The 22,354-nt window shown below is 37.1% G+C and overlaps 1 protein-coding gene across 2 annotated transcripts; it reads left to right on the forward strand.

Annotated features, from left to right (window-relative positions):
* The first annotated feature begins 13,426 nt into the window (after positions 1–13,426).
* On the forward strand, positions 13,427–22,124 carry LOC119786933 (beta-crystallin B1-like). Of its 2 annotated transcripts, XM_038290520.1 has the most exons (6): positions 13,427–13,562; positions 15,812–15,903; positions 16,211–16,329; positions 16,880–17,012; positions 17,110–17,252; positions 21,440–21,611. In XM_038290520.1, exons 2-6 carry the CDS (start codon positions 15,814–15,816, stop codon positions 21,609–21,611), a joined length of 657 nt encoding a protein of 218 aa, XP_038146448.1. In that variant the 5' UTR covers positions 13,427–13,562; positions 15,812–15,813. The 2 variants fall into 2 exon arrangements, with proteins under 2 accessions (XP_038146448.1, XP_038146449.1); XM_038290521.1 differs by lacking the exon at positions 13,427–13,562 and having other exon boundaries at positions 15,814–15,903; positions 21,440–22,124.
* Positions 22,125–22,354: the final 230 nt, after the last annotated feature.

Raw genomic sequence — 22,354 nt, forward strand, 5'->3', positions numbered from 1 at the left:
TGAATCCCCTGCTCAGAGAGAAGCCCAAACAATCCTTGGGGAAAAGTAGATCCAAACCACCAGTTTGAATCTTCAGCTCAGTTTGATGTTCAGAGAATCCTTCCAGGGGGAAGAAGGTCCAAAACATCCAGTTTGCAGGATGACTTCCTGCTGAGAGGCAAAGACAAAAACAACAAGATTAGACTCCGGTAACAAAACTCAGTTTGATTCAGCAAAACTCAGCTTGGCTAGAGTACCCAAAACTGGCAAACACTCTGGCGTCGAGGTAGTGGCAGTCAGCAGCTTAAGAGTTCTCCGTTAATGAGGTAACCATCCGCAGGTGTGTGAGGAGGCCAACGAGAACCAGGCGCCACCTGGTGGTGGAGGGAAAAAACAAACAAAAGCACAACCCACACAAACATGATTCCTAACAGTTTCAAATTAATTAATCTGAAACTACTCTTTTTTTTTGACAATGGCAAACCATCACCTTTCAAACCTTCAATGTTTTTTATTTATACTCTTTTATTTATTGGAATAAAGAGGTGAATATAATGCTTTTTGTCAAATATATAGGAAATTGGGGCTTTCCATAGGTCTTCTAGCTAGAAGTGACTAACTTGATGCATGTTTTGGAAACAGGCTTCTGTGGTAATGATACTGTTCAGTGCTCCAGTTCTATCCAATGCTGTGTCCTTGTTCGAGTGCCCAGTTGATTCAGCAGATCATATAGACAGGACTCACAGTGGTGCAGCTCATGAATGCTGGGGCTGTTTTTATCTAATCGTATAGGTCAGCAGTGCTATCGTACAAATGAACAATGGATGATGGCTATAGCCTGAGAATGAACAGGATTTTGAAATTGCACCAGGGCTGACTATGATTACCTGTACACACATGCACAGATGCTTTTGGGAGCAGTTGCTCAAGCCAAGGGGAAAGCTTGTCAAAATGAACACAGTCAACACACATCTAATCAAACAGGGTACAGTAAATAGAATGATCATACAGAAAAAAGCTCAAATATGTTGTAACAAAGACTTTTCTAATTCTACTGAGAACAAATGGACTATAAATAAAATATCCTACCAACTATTTAAAATACAGCTGCTGAGGTTGCAGACAAAACTTTCTGAAGTGAAGGTTGCTAGACAATCCAGCAGTGGGGATTTCTCAATGAATACTCGGGAGGGTAAACCTCTCCTGAAAAAGTTGTGAAATTATTGGTAAAATAAGCAATGTCAAATTTTTTTAATTTAAGTCATTAAACTGCATTAAATATATGCTATAATGCGGCTGATTTAATTACTATGTTGCACATTAATCAGCTGTTTATTCTGCTTTCAGATGCAATCTCCCCTCCGCTCTGGAGCAGCAGGACTCTGGCTGTCAGCCTCAATGTGAAATTGCTGTTGAGGTCGGAGCCTCAGTATATCAAGGTAAACAGCGAGAAAGTAGAGCCCTGATCGAATAACACACCAAAAGACATCTCTTCCAGTGAGTCTAGACCTCCAAGGGGGTCTATTGAGCAGGGGCAGCTCATGCAGCTGGCTGCTCGATACTGATTGGCCAACATACTTAAGGATGTTTGACTGACAGTGGCCAGACAGTGAGAAGGTTTTCCTGAGTCGAGCAGGAAAAGTGATCATCCATTCAGAACAGTCGTCTTGTGCTGAACTCTTGCCGTGGTTTCTGGAGTTAACTATATCAGTGAGCATTAAAGCAGCTATTTTCACCTGTTGTAGTGATGTGTTTGAAGTGTTTCAACATGTTACATATGGCTTTAATTAACACTATCGAGCCTGCCTTGTTTCAGAGAGCAGCAGCGGTCACTGCTATCCAGGAAATATTTACCGTTATATCATTACAAACATCAATATACGTCAGCTGATCGTTAGGCTCAAATTAGAAACTAATTTCAAATTAAAACTCACTTTGGGTCATTCATGTTTATATTATGACTATTATTATGGCAAGAACATCAAACATACATCTTAAAATCAGCTGGCTGTATGGCAATTTTTTGTAGTTTGATACTAGAGATAAATTTATCTCATGGCACGATAACTGTAGCCTCGTGAGACCATCCTGATCTCGCAAGCTTTCAAGATTTCACTCGCTAATCAGTCTGGAGACTCTCCGTTGAAGAAAATTTGGAGCCGTTCACCAAACGAACGTCCAATCAGCATTGGCTTTAAGGCGGGTTGAGGTGTGACGCAACGAGAAGCGCGACAGTTCAGTCTAAAGAACATAGCGGCTTCAGCCGATGAAACTAGCGTTAGTTGGCTATCGAGCAAGTTTTATCGGAATTACAGAGTATTTCTTCACTGAAAGAAGAGCAAAACACTTCTCTGGAGGCTTTTCTCAGAGGAAAATATGTTTTTGCTCTTCTCCCGACTGGTTTCGGCAAGAGTTTGATCTATCAATTGGCTCCTCTTCGTCGTTGCTCTGTTACGTCATTTGCTTCATTGATCTGATTGGTTTATTTGGCCCGTCTATCCCCAACATAGGCCAATCAGCTAACCAGTATATTTGCCCCTTCCCAAAATTACATCTACGGAAGGTTTCCAGATGGATATGCGGACGAAATCCATCTGGCGGAGTCAGGTTACGATAACTGGGGTACAGTGTAATGAACAAGATTGGCTGATACACCAAACAGGATATTTCACTTATCCACTTGTAGCTTCAGGATCCTGAGTGTTGGACTACAAAAACATAAATAAAAATGGCAATTAGGGAAGTCCACTACCATGTTTTTAAGTTCTGCAGCAAATATTGTGATCTTATTAATCGTAAAAACCTAATTGGGAATATGTTTTTTAATCTGCAAAAGGGCATTCCCATAAAAACATTTTCCCTATTACATGCTTGAGTGACACTAGGAGTCAAATTTGCACACATGCCTGAATATTCAAACAAAAAGTTATAAACAAGGCTGTGATGGAAATTATCGTAATAACTTATTTATGGAGATTTCTTTTTTTTTTTATAGACAATAATGTGCACTCTTTGTTATAGATCACACCCAGACACTAAATTTATTTTTTAAAGAAATGTTTATAGTAAATGCTGATCTTTCTTTATCATTCTTTAAGATTAAAATTTCTTTAACAACTTTGAAATATATTTTCTTTATTCATCTAGTGCTGACATTTTTGCCATGAAGTTGGTGTGGTTATTTATTTCAGGCTTGTATGGCTTCTTTAAAGATGCCACCTTTGTACAATACACAATGTCAGGTTTGCTAGAATAATAAGGGAAGTAAATATAATATTTTTTATAACTAGTGAAAAGAACCTGAATGTTTATTATATAGTTTAAGATGATCAAATCCCAAATCTATAATATGAGTACAGTGATAGTTCTAGACCATATGTACTAGGGAGGTCAGGATGGGGCCAGGGTATTGTTTTTGTGTGTTTATTAAGGCAAAGAACAAAAGAATTAAGTAAAAATTTAAGTTAGCCACATAATGAAAGAAGCCCTTGCTGCTGTGAAGTTGCAGGTTCCAGACCCCGACACATCAGATAAGAACCACGATTTCAATGCAGCCAAAGCTAAAAGTGTAACACCCTAATATTAAAATCAGCATTAAAGTAAACCTCCACAGGTAAAAACTGAAATGGATCCAATAAACCAATCATCATCATCATAAATTTATTTAATATTTTGTCATCAATATAGGGGCCATAACAGGAGCATGTCAAGAACTGCCAATGTCTGAGTGAGATTAAATAAAGTAAAATAAATGAAGGTGTGACCTGTCTGTGATTTAATTTAAGGTTGTTGACCCTAAATCAAATAAAATAAGTTTTAGTTTCCCCCCCCCCCAAAAATCATAATAATAGTCACAAACTAGTTATAGAATCCATGTGCAGGGGGCCTTGTGTGCAGGGTATGAGTCGGCAAATTCCTCCCAACAACTGCATCACCTGGACACTCGGCTAAAGTGCTATGTAGTGGCAGAGCCCCGAAGAAGCAAAAGGTTTCACTGGGTTTCCTTCCAAGATATAGATGTCACTTGAACAATGTAGCTGTAAGAAATTATTAGCTGTTTGAAGCATGTGGAACTGAAGTTAAGCACTAACAGAGTGTCAAACAGTAGCAAGTTAGCAGAGAAACACATGCAGGAGGAAAAGAGAGATACAAAACATTTATTAGATTAATTGGTAAACTGATTTACAGCAACAGCAGAATGTTACTGACAGACAAAAAGTAGATAAAAAAAAGAATCATAAACAAGACAATAAATCAATTCTTATTGTAGATGTCCAAAAAAAAACACTTCTATTTTTTATACAATGCTGACATTGCAGCTCTAAGTATCAATCGGGCCATCTAGAATTTGTGTGAGTTTTCTTATTTTAGAAGAAAATACAACAGAAATACAACTTTTGCAACATGATGCATATTAGTCATGACAAATGCACACAGTTATATTTAACCCTACTGTGCTACGTTTGGTTTGATGAGGTGAAGGACAAACAGAACTGGGATTTAATGAATGAGTCGTAGAAATTCAGTCCTAGCAGACTCAGCTTTAAAAGATCCAGATGAGTAAACTAAACCACCAGGAGATGAGCAGAAACCGATAAATGCTAAAAGGTCTTTCAGGATTTTTAGAATGAACAGATTTATATTGTTTTAACATGCATGCATTAGTGCTGACTTTTTTAAATTATTGTATTGTGTTGACGCACTGCCCTTTGTCAAGCATAAAATTCTCCTGTGCAAGACAGATAAGGATAGGTTGACTGTAAATAAGTCAGGATGTGATCCAGCCTTCTAAGTAAATAAATAAAGGAGGCTGGGATTAGGCAATGAATACAAATTGAGTGGAGACATGGCTGAGTGAAATTATAATGAAATAATAAAATAGCAAGCCTCGATAATACTTCTGAGATATTGTTATCACTACTTTAACACAGGTAAAATGTATAAAAAAATAAGGAAAAAATGGGTTTAGTTCTCAAGTTTTTGCATCATACATCAATATTGTCTCTAATTATATAGCACATGAGAAAAGATCTTGAATAAGATCTAATTCTGAATCCAAAATGGTTAACATGATGATGTCCCATGCTTTTAGCTGTAGTAGCTTTAACTTAGCTGGGAATGGTCTCCATTGGGTTTAAGGTTATGTTAGTTTGAATTTTTTGTACATTCTTTCAGAAAAGCAATTGTGCGGTCAGACAGGTTTTGGCCAATAAACCTTTACCCTAATTTATCCCAAGGGTGTTATGTGTGGTTGAAGTAAGGTCTGGATGTAGGCCAGTCAAGTTTTTCTAAACCAAACTTATTTATGAATAATGTACTACTTTGCTCATCAGTGCAGTCATTTTGGAACCAAACCAAGACATACCCGAATTGTGGCCACAAGGTGGTCAGAAATACTCTGTATTTTGCAACACTGATCATTCTTCACTTAAAGTAAGAAGTGGTGCCCCATTCCTTAAAAGTGCTTAGTCACCCACTTTAATTGTACCAAAGTATCAAAAAGCATAAAACCGTTATATATTTGTTATTAGAAAAAAAAAAAAAAAAAAAAAAAAAAAAAAAAAAAAAATATATATATATATATATATATATATATATATATATATATATATATATATATATATATATATATATATTTTACAGCTTTTGTGAGACGTTTGTTTATAACGTAGGGCATTATTTCACAAACAATTGTAGTATATAGGCAAGAGCTTTCAGTCTGGTAAAGATAAGAATCTGGCTGTTATTCGAAATTTTAAAGGTTAACTTTTTTTACAACATAAAATTGACTAAAACTATCACATATCATAATTACTAAAATGTGACTAAGACTAATAATAGTTTCCGTACTATGATGGCTGTCAAAAACAACACTGCATGGAGCCATATTTTTTTTGGTCTTTTTCTCTCTCGATCTTGGACTTCTTGCCTTTCTTCAGTTAGGCGTTGCTGAGTCACTCAGCATTATTTAGTCTTCCAGCGATATATTATATATCTCCAGGTCCTTCCGTTTTTACATATTACACACATGCTCAATATTGTTCCTCTGATCACAGGGTGTTGTTATGTTGAATATACAACAGTTATGTTAAATATACAATGCTTTGTATATTTAGGAAAAAAGGTAAAACATAGAAATTAAATGTTAAAATACAACAGGGCCTGATAATTTAACCTGAAGACCTTTTTACATAACCAGATTGGGCTACTGGCTTAGAAATTCATAAGGCCATACAACCTGATAAGACACTTTTAAAAATACCGACCCTACAGTATAATAAACACATTCTGCTCTTATGACATCTATCAAACTGAGACTCATCCACTGGAAAGCAAGAGAATAATTGTCATAAAAGAAAAACCCATCTCCTCTGCCCTTAAGTCCACTGAGTGTGTGCTCTACACCACTGCAACCATCATGTTTCACTTTACTTGGAGATTAATAGATAATTAGATTAATAGTTGCAGCAGCTCAGCCACAGAAACCCAACCTTTAAAGCTCTCTCGCTGATCTAGAGGAAATCAAAGGAGAATTTAATAGCCATTATAAAAAGGTACAAAAAAGTAAAAAAGTAACCAATCAAATTAAGTCTGACACACCCAAACAGAAACCATATAAAAGTCATGTTATTCGCTGCTACTAGTTCCTACTTACTGTGTTTTTTAGATAAGCTTCACATTTAAGGAAGAGTGAGTTCAATATGTAATTTATTATTAGTTAAAATTAAGCATTTCTTTAATAAATACATAATCAGAGAAATTCTGATACTCAGAAACAAAAGCATTCTCATGAAATTACTAGATACTAAATACACTGATACACCAAACGTGAGACGCCATATTGCATCGCCATTTTTGATCAGACGAGCCAAAATGGGACAAACTTGTCAGCCTTAAGCCTTTTACCTCTAACTGAAAACATGTCTTCGGGGGGAGGAGTTTAAAACAGGCAATAACGGCCGCAGTTCATTCCATTATCCACTTTCAGTTGTAATAAGTGTTGCCCCGATGCCATTTTTTGGTCCTGAAACCCGATACCTGGATGTGCAGTACTGGCCGATACCGATACCATCTATTTGAAATTGATGTGTGTGTGTGCATATATGAATAACTGCATACTACTTGGATGTAAAATAATTGCCATCGTGGCTTTGTCAAGCTGCTGCCTACCTTTGTGAAGCAGGAAAAAGACTAATACAAAGTAAATCCAGTAGAACTTTTTTTTGCCCACCTGGAATGGGTGACAATAGTTGAATAAACTTCTGGCTCTCAAATTGGTATTGGCGCCCTATTTGTTGGTACTCACCGATGCCCTGCCCGATACTGGTATCGTTATCGGTGCAACACTAGTTGTAATGAGGACCATCCGTAAGAGAAACAAACAATAAAGAAAAAGAAGTAACAGCTGGATAAAAAGAGTCTGAATCTGTGCAAATTTGACCAGATTCAATTCAATTCAGTTTATTTCTATAAGGCCAATTCACAACATGTCATCTCAACGCACTTTACAATTCAAGCAGATCATACAGTCAAATTGATTCAAAGTTTTCTATCTAAGGAAACCAGTTGATTGCAGACAATTTATGATAGAGCTGGGCTTCAAAACGTACATGCAGGTTCCAGGCTTTCTGCTGGATAGTTAGAGTAAACCAATATAACAGTGAAGCTTAATGAGTTGTTATGTTAGAAACACGGCAGTGTTTGTTTATTTTTATGAAATAACTAAGCGCCTTTCAGATTTTCCATGTGCTTCATCATTTATTTTAGCTGATATGTAGAGGGTGATTAAGCTGACTCTGCCCCCCCCCTGCAGAGACGACTAATTAGTTCAGCCTACACCCAACAAGCTTAGATGCAACAGTTATCAGTTGCTGTTATTTTAAGTCATACCAGCTAATGAGCATAAACTTCTTTCAGCCCTGTTTTCAGAGAAATGTTCCACATGTTTTATTGTTTATTTTAGCTGATTTGAAAAGACTGACTGAGGATGATGTGTCTCGTAGGTCAGAAACAGCAAAATGTCACTCCTTGGTTTCCGTAGAAGGTCTTGCAGGCATAGCAGGATTGGAACAGTCTTTCCTTTGTAAATTATTGGGCACACCACTGAAGGGAAATCTTACACACCATCCCTTTAAGACAAAGTGTCAAACAGACCTGTGTGGAAAAATGAAAAGAAAAATAAACTTTTAAACATTTAAAAATTCTGAAAGGGACAAACGTAATCTCGTTCTTCAGTTCATGATTTCGAACAAACGTGTAATTGATAAGGATACATTAATAATCCATCTTCGTTGCCCAATCCTCTTAACACAGGTCCCTCATGGTACCCACTGCAAATGGTGGGTCTACTGTTGGATGGCATTGAATTGTTGGGACTTGGCTTGGCCGTTTGGGAAAGAACCCAACCATGACGCGATTGCCAAAAAACCCACCCCCTGCCTCCATAGTGGGGTCCAGACTCTGCCGTCGCTGGCAACGTCACGTGCCTTCGATATCTTAGTCATCATTAAGAGCCTGTTTCCCTTCCAAGACCCTACCAGGGCCATTTAGGCCCCCAGACAACATAGCCTCTGAGATTCATTTGAGCACTGAAACCCCTTCACTGTTCAGGAAGGGCATCCTGGATAAGAAGAAGATGACAAGAAAGAGTAAACTAAACTAATTTAAAAAATGCAAAGAAACTAAATTCCTTTTTATATTATCCACTGTCAGATGTGTTTTACTAGCCTGGGTGCCATTCTGAACTTAGTCCCGCCCAAAACGTTTGAGGTCGGGAGCTTCAGTCTGGCATTGCTCAACAGTAGCGCGAGTATGCTAGCACAATATCTGGCGGGCCAATCAAATTGTCAGGGCGGGCTTTATACGATGATGGACAGATGATCAACAGTAACGTAATCAACCTCGTCACCAAAGCGCGCTTGAGTGACAACAATGGCTGCCGCTGGAGAGTTGAGGTGTGTAGATTCTGCTATTAGGTCTGTTCTAGAGGATATCGACAGCAAATAAATTTTTTTGCAACACCAGCAAAAAATCGTTCACGCTCATCTTCTTATTCTAGGCGTGTAACTGCACGCTTTGATTTTTGTTGACAACAACTATGCATCGCTTAACATACGTCATGCACTCCGTTGCTCTTATTGGTTGTAGGTCTATCCAATTGAGTGCAGAGGCATTTTTTTTTTCTGGTTCGTTCGAAATACGCCCCATAATCACAGCTCTATGGAGCAGTATCAGACTCATATTCTGACTAGAATTGAGTACGACTACGTCAGGCTAGTGTTTTACCATTATTTAAGTTAGGTGGGTCGCTGGCCTATAGATTTTGATTATCTTGTAAGAGCGGCCCAGGGAAGCAATGACAGTGAGGCTTATCACCGTTGGTGAGTCAATGTGAGCATGAATGGATGATTGAATGAATGTAGTGTAAAGAGCGTAAAGCATCCTTACCTGAAAATACGCCATCTGGTCTTTTAGAGGTTTTTTACAGGTCATTTATCATTTAGATCTTCTCTCAGATTCTGCATCTTCTTGAAAAGCTAGGACAACAAAGAAATAAGAAGATTAATCTTATTGATAAAATGTAATCAATGTGGTATTTACATTTCCATACTTAACAGTTGATTTATCTTATAATTCTATAAATATAAATGTATTCCTGTAAGGGTTTGAGAAGTCCTTAGGTGAAAAAAAACAGTCTTCTTCTTTTTCACTAAACTGCATGTACTTTAGTATTTTTAAATGAGCTAGATTTAAATAATGATGAATAATTTTTTTGATCATCCAGAGAGTTATCCGAGCTGTTTTAATTCCAAAAGGCCCCTTCAGCCTTTTGTCTAATTACTATTCCCTCTGCGCTTACAAAGGATATCTGACATTTTATCAATAATTTTCCTATTTCTTTGACCAAATTCAAAGCACAGGAAGTAAGCTCTCAAAGAATATGACAGAGGTTTACGTCATCCTCTGGGGTCTCAGCTGGAGCGCAGCTGTGGCCTCAGCTTCCTTTCTGTGTTCATGAGATGCTGCACATCACATGGCCTCGCCTGCAAAACTCATGTTTTGTATATCTCTGTTACCCTCATGCTCTGTATAAAATAAGCCGCTCATGGGTGTTTCTTTTTCCATCCCAGCCCCAATGCAATATTATCCTTACCCGCACTGGAGGGAAAGACAGAGGGCTTTTAATTTAATGACCTTCCCCAACAGTGTTCATGGGAGAGATTTAGATTGGTGTTTGTCCTTGCCTTCACAGAACCCCATTGGTCACCCAAAGGTACAATAAGGTTATTGCTTCTCCCTGCTTATTGCTTCTCCCGTTATTGTTTTACCCAACGCCTTTTTTATTACAGCCCTGACAGGAACAGAGGGGAATATTTTTGTGAGAAGCCTAACTGTATGAAGCTGGGCCAACTGCCTGCTATTACACTAATATTATGCTTGTAGTCGACTTTATAGTCCCTCTGTAAATTCAATAGTACAAAAACAAATTTGGATAAATCAGGTGGAATTATAAAAAGATATTCAGCTAACATGTTGTTGTCATTGTTGAGGCAGGTCACTGCCAAAACTTTGGATGTGGTAAAAATATAACTATGTTGTCCTGGCACCTTGTAGAGACATAAGATGTGGAGTAACAAGTGTGTGATTTAATGCCAGCATAACCAAAGCTGTTCTGTGAAAGCCTCCGTGGGTTGTTAGGGAACATTAGTGAAACGACATGCAGACTAAGAAACATACTAGAAAGAATTTACCTCACTCAAACAGGATCAAAAATATATTACAGAGCACTATTCACTTCATCACCTGAATTTGGATAGATAATGAAGCAACAAAAAACCACAACAAGTAATCATCTTTCCTTCTGTTTTCATCGCCTCATGTTTTTGTTTTATGTAAAGCACTTTGTGTTGCCATTATTGTGTTCTATAAATCGATCACTCAATATAGAAGATTTCTATTAGGGCTGCATCTAACAATCATTTTGCAAATTGATTAATCTCTCAATTATATTTTTAATTAATTGATTGATAATTGGATGGCAAAAGTTTTTTTTTTAGAATTTTTAAGAAATTATACCAGCTTAAACTAAAACGATCACTTGCAGAGTTTTGGATAGAGCATATTGACAGACGAACAAGGTTTCTTTAATCTTAAATACAAAATGTAACCTAAAGGCATATTTTACAGTCTCTGAACTCCAGTTAATGATTAATCAATTACTTGATTATTTGGCAATTAATAACTGATTAATCACAATTATTCCAATTAATTTTTTCAGCTGTAATTTCTATATTTGATTAAAACATGTTGGCAAACTCATCATAGTTTGATTACATTTTTGCTAAGCAGTAATGGGAACACTAATGAGAGTTAAATTGGAAGATGAATGTCAATAAATACAAGTGCAAATTGTACAAAATGCTTTCCAGTTTGCCAGAGATTGGGATTGATGTTCATCTCCCTGCATGACAACAACCCGACCACAGTGCTGCAGTGGTAATATTTGGATTAAGGTGTTTTCATGGCTCAAAACAGTATATCAAAGTCAAAACTAGATACAGACGTTTTAAATCCCATTCAGAAAGCTTTTTCAATTCAAAATGTGGAAAATTCATTTTGAATTGAAAAAATGTCCTTGATAGACATTCAGTATGATTCTTCGAGCTGATTGGGTACCTGCCTCCCATGTGGAGTTTTTAGCCAATCACAGCAGCAGTAGCAGCTCAGACATATCACATTCTTGAGTTGTTTCACAACTAGCAGAGTTAATGAATAAATCAAAGTCTTTGCAAATCTGGTCGGAAGCACAAATATCTTCCCATCCAAAGAAAAAGTCCTTTTGGATTGTTCTTTAAAGGAATAGTACACCCAAAACATGATTAGCCTTCATTTTCTACTCACCCCCATGCTGAACAACACTCTGGAGTACTTTTTTGATATCTCAAATGCATCTGGAGATCTGGGAGGCTTCTTGCTGTCTGCTGACATTCAAATAATGGAGGTCTATGGTGCCCGAGGCAGAAAGGTCCATAAAAGTCCACAAAAAACGTGTCAATATTCCTCCATACTGCTCGTCCAATGTATTCCAAGTGTCCTGAGTGGGTAGTGTCCATAATTTACTCGAAACAAAGTCATTTAGAATGTTTTTAGAGCATAAACAGTAGTGTATAGGATTTCCTGAAAGCGCGTTCACGAGTCTACGGAAACCGCAGCAGACCAAACCAGACGAAAGTGCGCATTCAGCTCGGCAAAGGACTCATGCTCTTCCTCAACACTGAAGTCCTCAGACATTTTTCTTTCGTTGTTTCTTTCTTTGCACAGGTAAACAGCACATTTCTTCTTCTACGCTTGCATTATCGGCAGAGCAGACGCTGAATGCGCACTTTCGTCTGGTTTGGTCTGCCGCGGTTTCCGTAGACTCGTGAACACGCTTTTAGGAAATCCTATACACTACTGTTTATGCTCTAAAAACATTCTAAATGACTTTGTTTCGAGTAAATTATGGACGCTACCAACTCAGGACACTTGGAATACATTGGACGAGCAGTATGGAGGAATATTGGCACGTTTTTTGTGGACTTTTATGGACCTTTCTGCCTCGGGCACCATAGACCTCCATTATTTGAATGTCAGCAGACAGCAAGAAGCCTCCCAGATCTCCAGATGCATTTGAGATATCAAAAAAGTACTCCAAAGTGTTGTTCAGCATGGGGGTGAGTAGAAAATGAAGGCTAATCATGTTTTGGGTGTACTATTCCTTTAAATATGAAATAGAGGGTATTTCAGCTAAAACGGGTACAGCTGAGTTTGTTTTGCCCCAGCCTTCTACCTCTGGTTGATGCTTTGGCGTCATACACATCGCTGCATTTCATTGGTTCAAAAAATTTCCCTATTGAGGCTAATGCATCTATTGGCTACTGGTAAGATGTATTTCATTTCCATATATATGTCAATTCAAAAATCTTGTTACAATTCATCAGGTTTGCAAGGCAACATTTTATATATAACAACCCTAAAAAAACAATAAAAAGAACAAAAAGAACTCTTGATCCTATTGGTTGTATTTGCCATTGTAGCTGAAGTGTCTCTACTTCAGTAACTTCGCAAGAAGCAAAAGTGCTGGTTTCTTATTATGACAAAATATGTTTTTGCACTTATTCACAACTGTATTTTTAGTGAAAAAGAATTTGTTCATTTTGATTATAAGTATTAGTTATATGTATGGTCAATATGGACCATAATGTGGTTTTACAGTAAGTTTCTCACTTTATATGCAAATTTAGTCAAAGATTAAGCTTTTGTTTTAGTGGTTTTTCTTTCATTAAGTCCTGTTGATGAAACAAAAAGGGAATCTCTGTTGCTCATATTTCTTTGGTTTAGTCTTCTTTTATTTCAGCTGGTATCCCCTGTTTTTCTCTCTTTGATGATGGGGTATTTCTATTCTATAGCGGCTGTGAGCTCAGCGGGTTTGCTTCTGTCTGTATAATCCCCTCACTCCAGCCGCCAGCATATAAAAGCTGCACTGGCCCCTCATCCTCCCACACTGACCACCAGTCCACTCCTTTGCGCACACACTGCCATAGGTAAGACATTGATCAACACCACACAAAAAAGAAAACAAGGGAGGAAGATAGACACCAGATATTTATGCTGATGTCTGTTCAAACTAGAAGTCAAAATTTGATCATTAAATGTGATACTGTTAACCACAATTACAGTATTGTTAATAAAAAAACAACAACATTGAGTCTTAATCAAAGAATATTGTAAAACTCATGTTTTGAAACGACAGCAATGTTTTCAGACAGCAGAAAGGATTTTTTTTTAGCAATTTTCTGCACTTTGTTTTGTCTGTTGGGATTTCTCTTTGTTTGATTATGGATGAAAAACATTGATTGTTTTGCGCTCAAACCAGCTATGAACAACTGTGGTAAAGTTTGCACAGACTGACTGATATTCTTGTTACAGCTTTAAAAAAACAGCTCTTGCTTTGCTTTGTATGCTTCCTTGTTCTCTTTTGCAAGTTAAACGTTTGCTGAAGGTGGGTCTCAGGAGACAGAACTTTTATCTACATCAGTCACCTTTCCTCTTTTTGTATTTTTACAAAGAGCAGAGAGAGAAGAAAGGGATTTCAGCATGCCTCAGACACAATAACAGCAATGCCTCTTGTAATTGTTTTTCTTTTTATTCTAAAAAGTACCAAGAACAAAGGTAGAGATATAAACAGTAAAATAAGGCAAAGCAGAAAAAAAAAAAATCAGAATACATCATTATTAATTGATATATTTTAACAGGAGGCAGATCAAGCTATTGTCAAGTTGGGTGGATGTTTAACAGGACAGAATGCATACTGAAGCTAAAGGTGGTTACTTGCAGATTTAAGAAGCAAAAATCCATAAACATAAATCCACAAAAACTGAGAACAAGGAATAATCACAACAAGGGGGCAAAGAGACAACAACTAACCAGCAACAGTGACTGAGCAGGAGGTGTATATATGGGAGAGAGATACAAAGACCAGGCTAATCAGCAGATTGAGAGCAGGTGTAAACAGAGGAGTCTAGAAAGGAGCTAGGGAAAAGGAGACTGACACAAGAGGGCGACAGAGGGCAAACAAGAAATACCTAAGAACTCAAATACAATAAAAAATAACTAGAATAACACAACATGGAAATAAAACGAATGAAAACTCAAAGATTAAACTTAAATGTAACCAAAACTATGACATTTGTCCCTTTCTATATTAGTTAGCTGTTATATAAAAAAAATAGAAATTTATCACAAAACTTGATTAATAATAAAGAAAAAACGCCAAAAAAAACCCGCCCACAAAAAATGCAAAATAAGGCAAAGCAGAAAAAAAAATATTAATTGATATATTTTAACAGGAGGCAGATCAAGCTATTGTCAAGTTGGGTGGATGTTTGACAGGACAGAATGCATACTGAAGCTAAAGGTGGTTACTTGCAGATTTAAGAAGCAAAAATCCATAAACATAAATCCACAAAAACTGAGAACAAGGAATAATCACAACAAGGGGACAAAGAGACAACAACTAACCAGCAACAGTGACTGAGCAGGAGGTGTATATATGGGAGAGAGATACAAAGACCAGGCTAATCAGCAGATTGAGAGCAGGTGTAAACAGAGGAGTCTAGAAAGGAGCTAGGGAAAAGGAGACTGACACAAGAGGGCGACAGAGGGCAAACAAGAAATACCTAAGAACTCAAATACAATAAAAAATAACTAGAATAACACAACATGGAAATAAAACGAATGAAAACTCAAAGATTAAACTTAAATGTAACCAAAACTAAGACATTTGTCCCTTTCTATATTAGTTAGCTGTTATATAAAAAAAATAGAAATTTATCACAAAACTTGATTAATAATAAAGAAAAAACGCCAAAAAAAACCCGCCCACAAAAAATGCAAAACTACAAAAAAATCCCCTTGATTAATAACTTTCTTTCTTTCCAGCAAAGCTGTTCAGACCTTTTTTGAATTTCGCCAGTTTTCCAGCTATTGGTCCCTGCTAACATAAATCAAAATGTATCTTACTACATTTCCCTTAAATAACACATATTGAACATTTTTATTTATTTTTTTATTCTAAAGGTTAACATTAAGCCGAACATTAATATAGAACATTTAAAAACTGAAATACTTGTTTAACTTGTTTGTTTCTCCAGCTTGTAAAGGAAGCTTTAAAAAGTTTTTTTTAGAAAATCCTCTGGTTGTTCTGTGTTTCTGGCAAAGGTCTTTATAAACTCTTTATAGGTAAAACCTACATTTTGAGAGTAAACACAGCCTCTTCTTCTTGTTCTTAAAGTCATGTCTGCTCGAGCAGAGAAACCCAAGTCCCAGCCTGATGGGAAGGCAGCTGAGAACAAGATGTCTGCAATGGACAAGATGTCCTACAAGGTGCACAGAGTACACCCACACATCTGCTGAAGATTTTCAAACATCTCCTGCTACTCTATCGTGTCGTCTTTGTTAAATGGTGTAAAGCGTCTGGCCTAACACCTTACCCTCTGCGCTCTCACCTGCCAACTTCAACCTGCTGTTTTTTTAAAGCTTCCTGAGTAGGTGGTCAGGAGCTACCACCGACTGAAAAATACTCAAGAATACATTTTTGTGTTTTTCAGATTAAAATGGGCTCTCCATAACAATATCTACCTTTTTAGAAAGTTTTCTCCATTAACCCATTTCTTTTTATTTGTGTCATCAGATGTGCGTCTACGACCAGGAGAACTTCCAGGGCCGCTGCATTGAGATCAATGCAGAGTGCATGAATGTGTGTGAAATGGGAATGGACAGGGTGCGCTCCCTTCGTGTCGAATGTGGGCCGTAAGTACAGTGACAACCACATGCCCACACGTTTAAGTACAGAAGTTCCACTCCTGTGCGTAACATGCAGGTGATTTCACAGATGTGCCTCTCCATTATATGACATTTCTTCACTTTGCATTTTAGGCAGTCAGGGGAGGCTTTTATCCGCAGCTATTTGCAGAGAGCAGCAGGGGTGGGAACTTCAGCTTTTCAATTAGTGTCTGACTTTGATCAGAGCTGGGCAGCAACTTTGCTCTGTGTATATGATGTTAGGGGAATGGTTACTGTGTGAGTAGAATAAAAATTACTACACAAAATAAGAGAGTAAGAGCAGCATTATTATTCATTTATTTCCACTGAATCTCCAAAGAAGCACAAGAGGCCAAAATAGTTCAACAGTAATCTATAAAAAGAGTCAAGAGGCAGAAGAACGGGATCAGAGGCTAAGCAGAGCTCTTATGAAGGGTAATATGCTGCTCTAGGAGGCTAACAAAGAGTTCTGCATAATAAGAAACCAGATGCTTATATTTTTTTCCATGTCTTGCTGATATTTCTTCCCCTTTATTAGATTTGTGGGCTTTGAGCAGATGAACTTTTGTGGTGAAATGTTTATCCTGGAAAAGGGTGAGTACCCCCGATGGGATTCATGGAGCAACAATCAGAGGAACGATTACCTTCTGTCCTTCAGGCCTGTGCGGATGGTGAGAACAGCTATGTTCTCAGTAGAGCATAAAGTTTGCTCTCTTAGATTTTTTTTCCCTAATGTATTTCTTGTCTTGTTCATCCAACATGCTACAGGATCCTGAGGAGCACAAGATCTGCTTATATGAAGTCGGAGAATACAAGGGTCGCAAGATGGAGATCATGGACGATGACGTTCCCAGCCTGAGTGCCTATGGTTTCACCGACAGAGTGGGAAGCATCCTGGTCAGCTGTGGAACGTGAGTACCTTAACTTTGTCTTTGCAAAAAGGCTTAATGGGACCTAGCCACCATATCTTCAATCATCAAAAGTTCATAGATTAAAATAAAAAAACAAGTTTTTTAAGAGTTTATTAAAATATTATATGCATTATGTTGTATAAATAGTAACAGAAACCATCGTATTTGTTAACTGACTGTCATGTGTTTGCTCTTCTGAATTTCATTTTCAGTGTAGTTCAACTATGTTAATTCAAAAGGTCAGAAACTCAAAGGTTGGACGTATTTCAAATTATTGCACGCTTTGTTAACGCTATTGGATCTTTCTGAGCTCTCTGGAAAAGATGTCATACTTAATATATTCTCAAAGTACAGGATTTACAATAAAGTCACAGGATTAAAAAACAGGAGGAAGCTATTTGCAGGGAAACTATATTTCCATGGCTGCAGAACATGCTAATTTGCCTCCTTTGTTCTTTTTTCTACCTTAAAGTTTTCTTTTATTGTAACAGAAAAAGTTGGGCACAAATAAAAGCTGCTTGCTATCTCTGAAGGTTGCATCGTCACGCTGAGAAAGGAGCAAATTGACCTGCAATTATTTTAGGGAATCCCAGGAAGAAAAAAAAAATGTATGACAGCGAAGCTGCTTTCTTAACTTCTTTCGCATAAAACCTGGTCCTTTCCTGCTAGAATTTAAAATGTAGAAAGACCTTTTCTTTTACTCTGGATTATTCACAGAATGTTAAATTTACTCTTAGCAAGACTAAACAAGCTCATTATTGTGATTGCTCAAGCGGATTGATCACCAATGATCATGTTTGTGTTGTTTTGCATTCGAGGTGCTTAGGTTCTACCTACTAGGGCCATTATAAACACTGCATCTGATGAGTGTTAGGGGTGGAGCTAGTCAATTATTGGCCATCCCTGTGGCCATCCCTACTAGCAGATCCCATGTAGACATAATTCACAAGTAGCTCCTCTCTAAAACAGAGGGTAGCTGCAGTAATACTCTCAAATTAATATTTTAGCGATTATCACATTTTAATTGTTCATATATCAACAACTAAAATACAATAGCTAATTACTTCCATCAATATACTATCATTAAAAATTATAAATACAGAATGCACGCAGTTTTAAAAAAACTATAGTGAAAATGAGAAAATTATATCTCTTAAAGTCATCTAGGAGTTTTCTATGTATTTAGAGATAAAAAAAACAAATTATTCCACACAATCAGGTATTAATATATGGAAATTATGCATGACAAGTATTAATAAAACTACAGTTGTTTTTTTCTTCTTCCGAAACATAGATAATAAATGACAATAGATAAAATATTACTCTCAGACCTTAAAGCTGAAATAAGATTCTCCACCAACGCTTTAATTTGGAGAGCATGGATGTGTAAATATAGCCTGAAGCATGGGGTTTATTAAATCCTATTTTGTTTTTAATTGGAAAATGGGAATGTTCTGCTTGTGCATTTTCTTTTTGGAACATTGTAGATTGAAATTAAACTGATTCTGGTGCTTGTACACTTTTGGCCGATCCTCAGTGCACATTGTTCCCTGCTTTACCAACTATATAAAAACTTTACTGGCTACAAAACTGAGTGTTAGAGATTGATACTCATTGAGGAATTTTAAAGTAGATCTTGAAAACCTTCAGGGAAAAAAATTTGGTCGAGTGGTTACTCTTCCATAGTTGTATCTTAGTCCTGAACTTTACTTGTCCTTATGTTGATAAAAAGGCTCATTTAGTTTTTTTTAGATAGAGATAGGTCTACATTAATGAAGAAAAGAAAACAAAAATAAATATCCCTTTAGCATAGAATTGTCTGGAGGGTTAAAATAAAATGAATAAATAAAGAACTGTTAATTCCACAGGTTCATCAATGTTTACAATCCAAGGACACAACTTTTGCCTGCAGGTTTTTTTTGAGCATCACAAAAGTTTAATGGAAAAAAAAAAAAAAAAATCAAAATAACTTCCACAAGTTGGTAAAAACGTCTTTATGTTTACCTAAGTGTGTTTTTTTGGCTATTCTACAAAAGACCAAATGCCCTAAATGGGAAATGGAAAAAAGTCTGCAAAATAATTTCAGATATGGTGAAAATTTCACTCATATGCATTGAAATTAATTAATTTCTTTATCTACATCTCCAGAAAGCATATACCATCATCAATACTTGTTGACAAGACAGAAAAATTACAAATTGCCTCATAGCAACACATTCCAGAAAAGCTCTCCCCATTTTTCTCAAATATGTGGTCTCTGCCAGTTTGCAGTCTTGCCTGGTTTATTCACCTCTATCTACTAGATGGAAAAATGCCTACATTTCTTTTCAATTTAGCAACAAATTAAAAATTGTGCATGAGAGTAAAATGCAAACAGAGCAACTGGGTACCATCCTTGCAATTATTTTCATGAACCTGCATGTCAATAGGCCTCTTGGTAGCATTGAAACTCAGGACTTCTTTCTGTAAAGCAATGTTGCCTTTACTCATAAAGTTAAATTAGTTAGGAGTTTTAAGGTTAAATTCAAGAAACACTGTTTAATTTATTCTGTTGTGTTTTAAAACAAATTAAATGGGCCATCAATGAAAAGATTAAGGGTATAGTGGAGGATGTACTTTTTCCGAGTGGATCATCAAAATAAGTGGTCCTCCTTATTGTCAATCATTCTGGTGATATGTCTGGATAGGGTCATCCTACATGCTTGTCCTCATTTTGACTTAACGGTAGTGAGTCTGACATAATGGAAAAATTGCGAATCTTCTTTTGGAAGTTGCAAACAGCAACTTTTAAACAGGGAGAAACGGGTTTGTGCATGCTCTCCCACGCATTTAATAGATGTACCCTCACAGAGCGGGTACAGGGTTGTGCATGTGCATGTTTTGCATGTGCATTTTTTTTTTTTATGCGAGGAGGGCAGGTCTTTTAAAAAATTCATGAAAATCCTCCACTATACCTGTAATGCATCTTTTTGGTTGAACGATTCTAATTTTTTTTAAATGTGAAAAATAATACCTTTATTATATATTATTACCGTATATTATTATTATACCTGATGACAATTACTAAATAATTTTATCATACTCCAGGTTCTCCATTAAAAAAAAACAAGAAAAATTGCTTTGATCTCTGGAAAACTTGTATTTTCCTAAATTGTGAATGTAAAAACTTTTCCATTTTATAGGATCTTGAATCATTTTAATTCCAAGGCACTGTTCTGGACCCAAAGGGCCACACGTCTCAAACTTTATTCTTTACAGAGAAGGTAAAGTTGGCAGATAATTTGATAGATGATACCCTTCAAGTCACCAACACTGCTTCAAACTTTGAGGAGGTATCAAAAGTGGCTAAATCTGGCAACAATATAACCAGGAGTGGGATAATGTTGGTGTCACCCTCGTCTTGACGTCACAGCATTATCTGCTGTAAATTTGATATTCACAGCATGAGGTAGAACATTCATACGTGCAAATTGCAAGTCTCACTTTCATGGCTTGAGATCTTATTTAACTTGCCTAACAAGTACATCTCAGCCATGCTTTAACACACTGTTTTGTATGCCTGTCTGAGGCTGCAGCTCCGCTATCTCAGAGTCTGTTCTGCATTTGCATCTTCCAGTCAGTAGATCATGCATATTTCAACAGAGCTGCCAAAAAACATTGCACTCTGCCTTTCAAACTACTGCATCAAAAAAAAGTCAGAGCCTGGCGTTGCGTGTGTCAGACGGTTTTCGCATCTGTGACGTCATTCTCATATACAGGCTGAAGCAGCTTTCTAATCACGGACTATCAGGAATAGAGACTTTTTTCATCAGCAGCTTTCTGATGGTGTCGTAGACGTCAGCAGCACAGTGTCCCTGTCTGTGTTCGCAGAGGTGTGGCTGCAAACAAAGCTTATCCTCTGCTGTGATTACTTTGTTTTCAATGGTCTGAACTATTTGAAACAAACAGCTGGGGAGCGGAGCTGTCTGTGTCTGAAAGCCTGACAGCATGACAAATAGATCAATGTTTTCAGTGTGAGAAATGTTGATCTACTCTGAATTATCTGCCTATGTCTCTTAAAACATCTTTTATACACAGTTCTCCCTTATCTCTCAATCATTTTTCAACACAACTTATTTGTTAATGAATATCTTTTTAACGTCTAACTCTGAAACTCTTTACATCATGCTTCCTCTTTCCTTCCCTAGATGGGTGGGGTACCAGTTCCCTGGGTACCGCGGCAGCCAGTACCTGCTGGAAAAGGGTGACTACAAGCATTTCAATGAGTACGGCGCTCGCAACCCTCAGATGCAGTCCATTAGGCGCATCCGAGACATGCAGTGGCACCCACATGGCTGCTACACCCTATCCGCCAAGTGAAACTCAGAGAGGGTGAGGAAGAGGGGGTGCAGAGGAGAGGAGGACCGGGGAGGTGATGGAGGGAGGGCAAAGAAGGAAAGGAACAGACAGAGGTTGCAGTGATGTCTCCTTCATTCCTAAATGTGTCGTGGTTGGTGGCGCAGGGCAGAGGGAGTACATTATAGGACTATTTATAGCTGGAAGTCAGCGACCGAAGTAGAGTTACAGGAAGTTGCAGAGGAGATAATTACAAGAACCACAGAGACTATATCTGGTTAGAAACACCCTCTCTCTGTGTTTTTCCCTCTTCAACTGTCTCCTGGCTTCCCCATGCAGCCCCCCCCTCCATTCCTCACTCTCACACTGATGTTGCACATTTAACCCACGTCAGCCCTCACCAAACCTATCAGATGCGTTTTTCTGTTTGTGTGATGGACAAAGAAAGACTGCATGAAAGAAAAAAGAAGGAAATAATTAAAGTGTTCTCATCCTGCTGCTACATACTGCTAATAAAGCTGCTCTCATCCTGCTTCATTTTGACTGATTTCATTTAACCAGTGTGATAGGATATATGTATACACACACACAAACACACACATATAATATATATATATATATATATATATATATATATATATATATATATATATATATATATATATATATATATATATATATATATATATATATATATATATATACATATATATATATATATATATATATATATATATATATATATATATATATATTCCACCATTTAA

The sequence above is a fragment of the Cyprinodon tularosa genome, unplaced genomic scaffold, assembly GCF_016077235.1.
Source record: "Cyprinodon tularosa strain WSP-4 unplaced genomic scaffold, ASM1607723v1 ctg283, whole genome shotgun sequence".
NCBI classification, from domain to species: Eukaryota; Metazoa; Chordata; class Actinopteri; order Cyprinodontiformes; family Cyprinodontidae; genus Cyprinodon; species Cyprinodon tularosa.

Bases quoted from the DNA above. Each gene is read 5' to 3' on its own strand.
- LOC119786933 (XM_038290520.1), top strand. From the start codon at position 15,814: ATGTCTGCTCGAGCAGAGAAACCCAAGTCCCAGCCTGATGGGAAGGCA. The intron at 15,904-16,210 runs GTGCACAGAGTA...TTGTGTCATCAG, and splicing joins TGGACAAGATGTCCTACAAG to ATGTGCGTCTACGACCAGGA. The intron at 16,330-16,879 runs GTAAGTACAGTG...CCCCTTTATTAG, and splicing joins CTTCGTGTCGAATGTGGGCC to ATTTGTGGGCTTTGAGCAGA.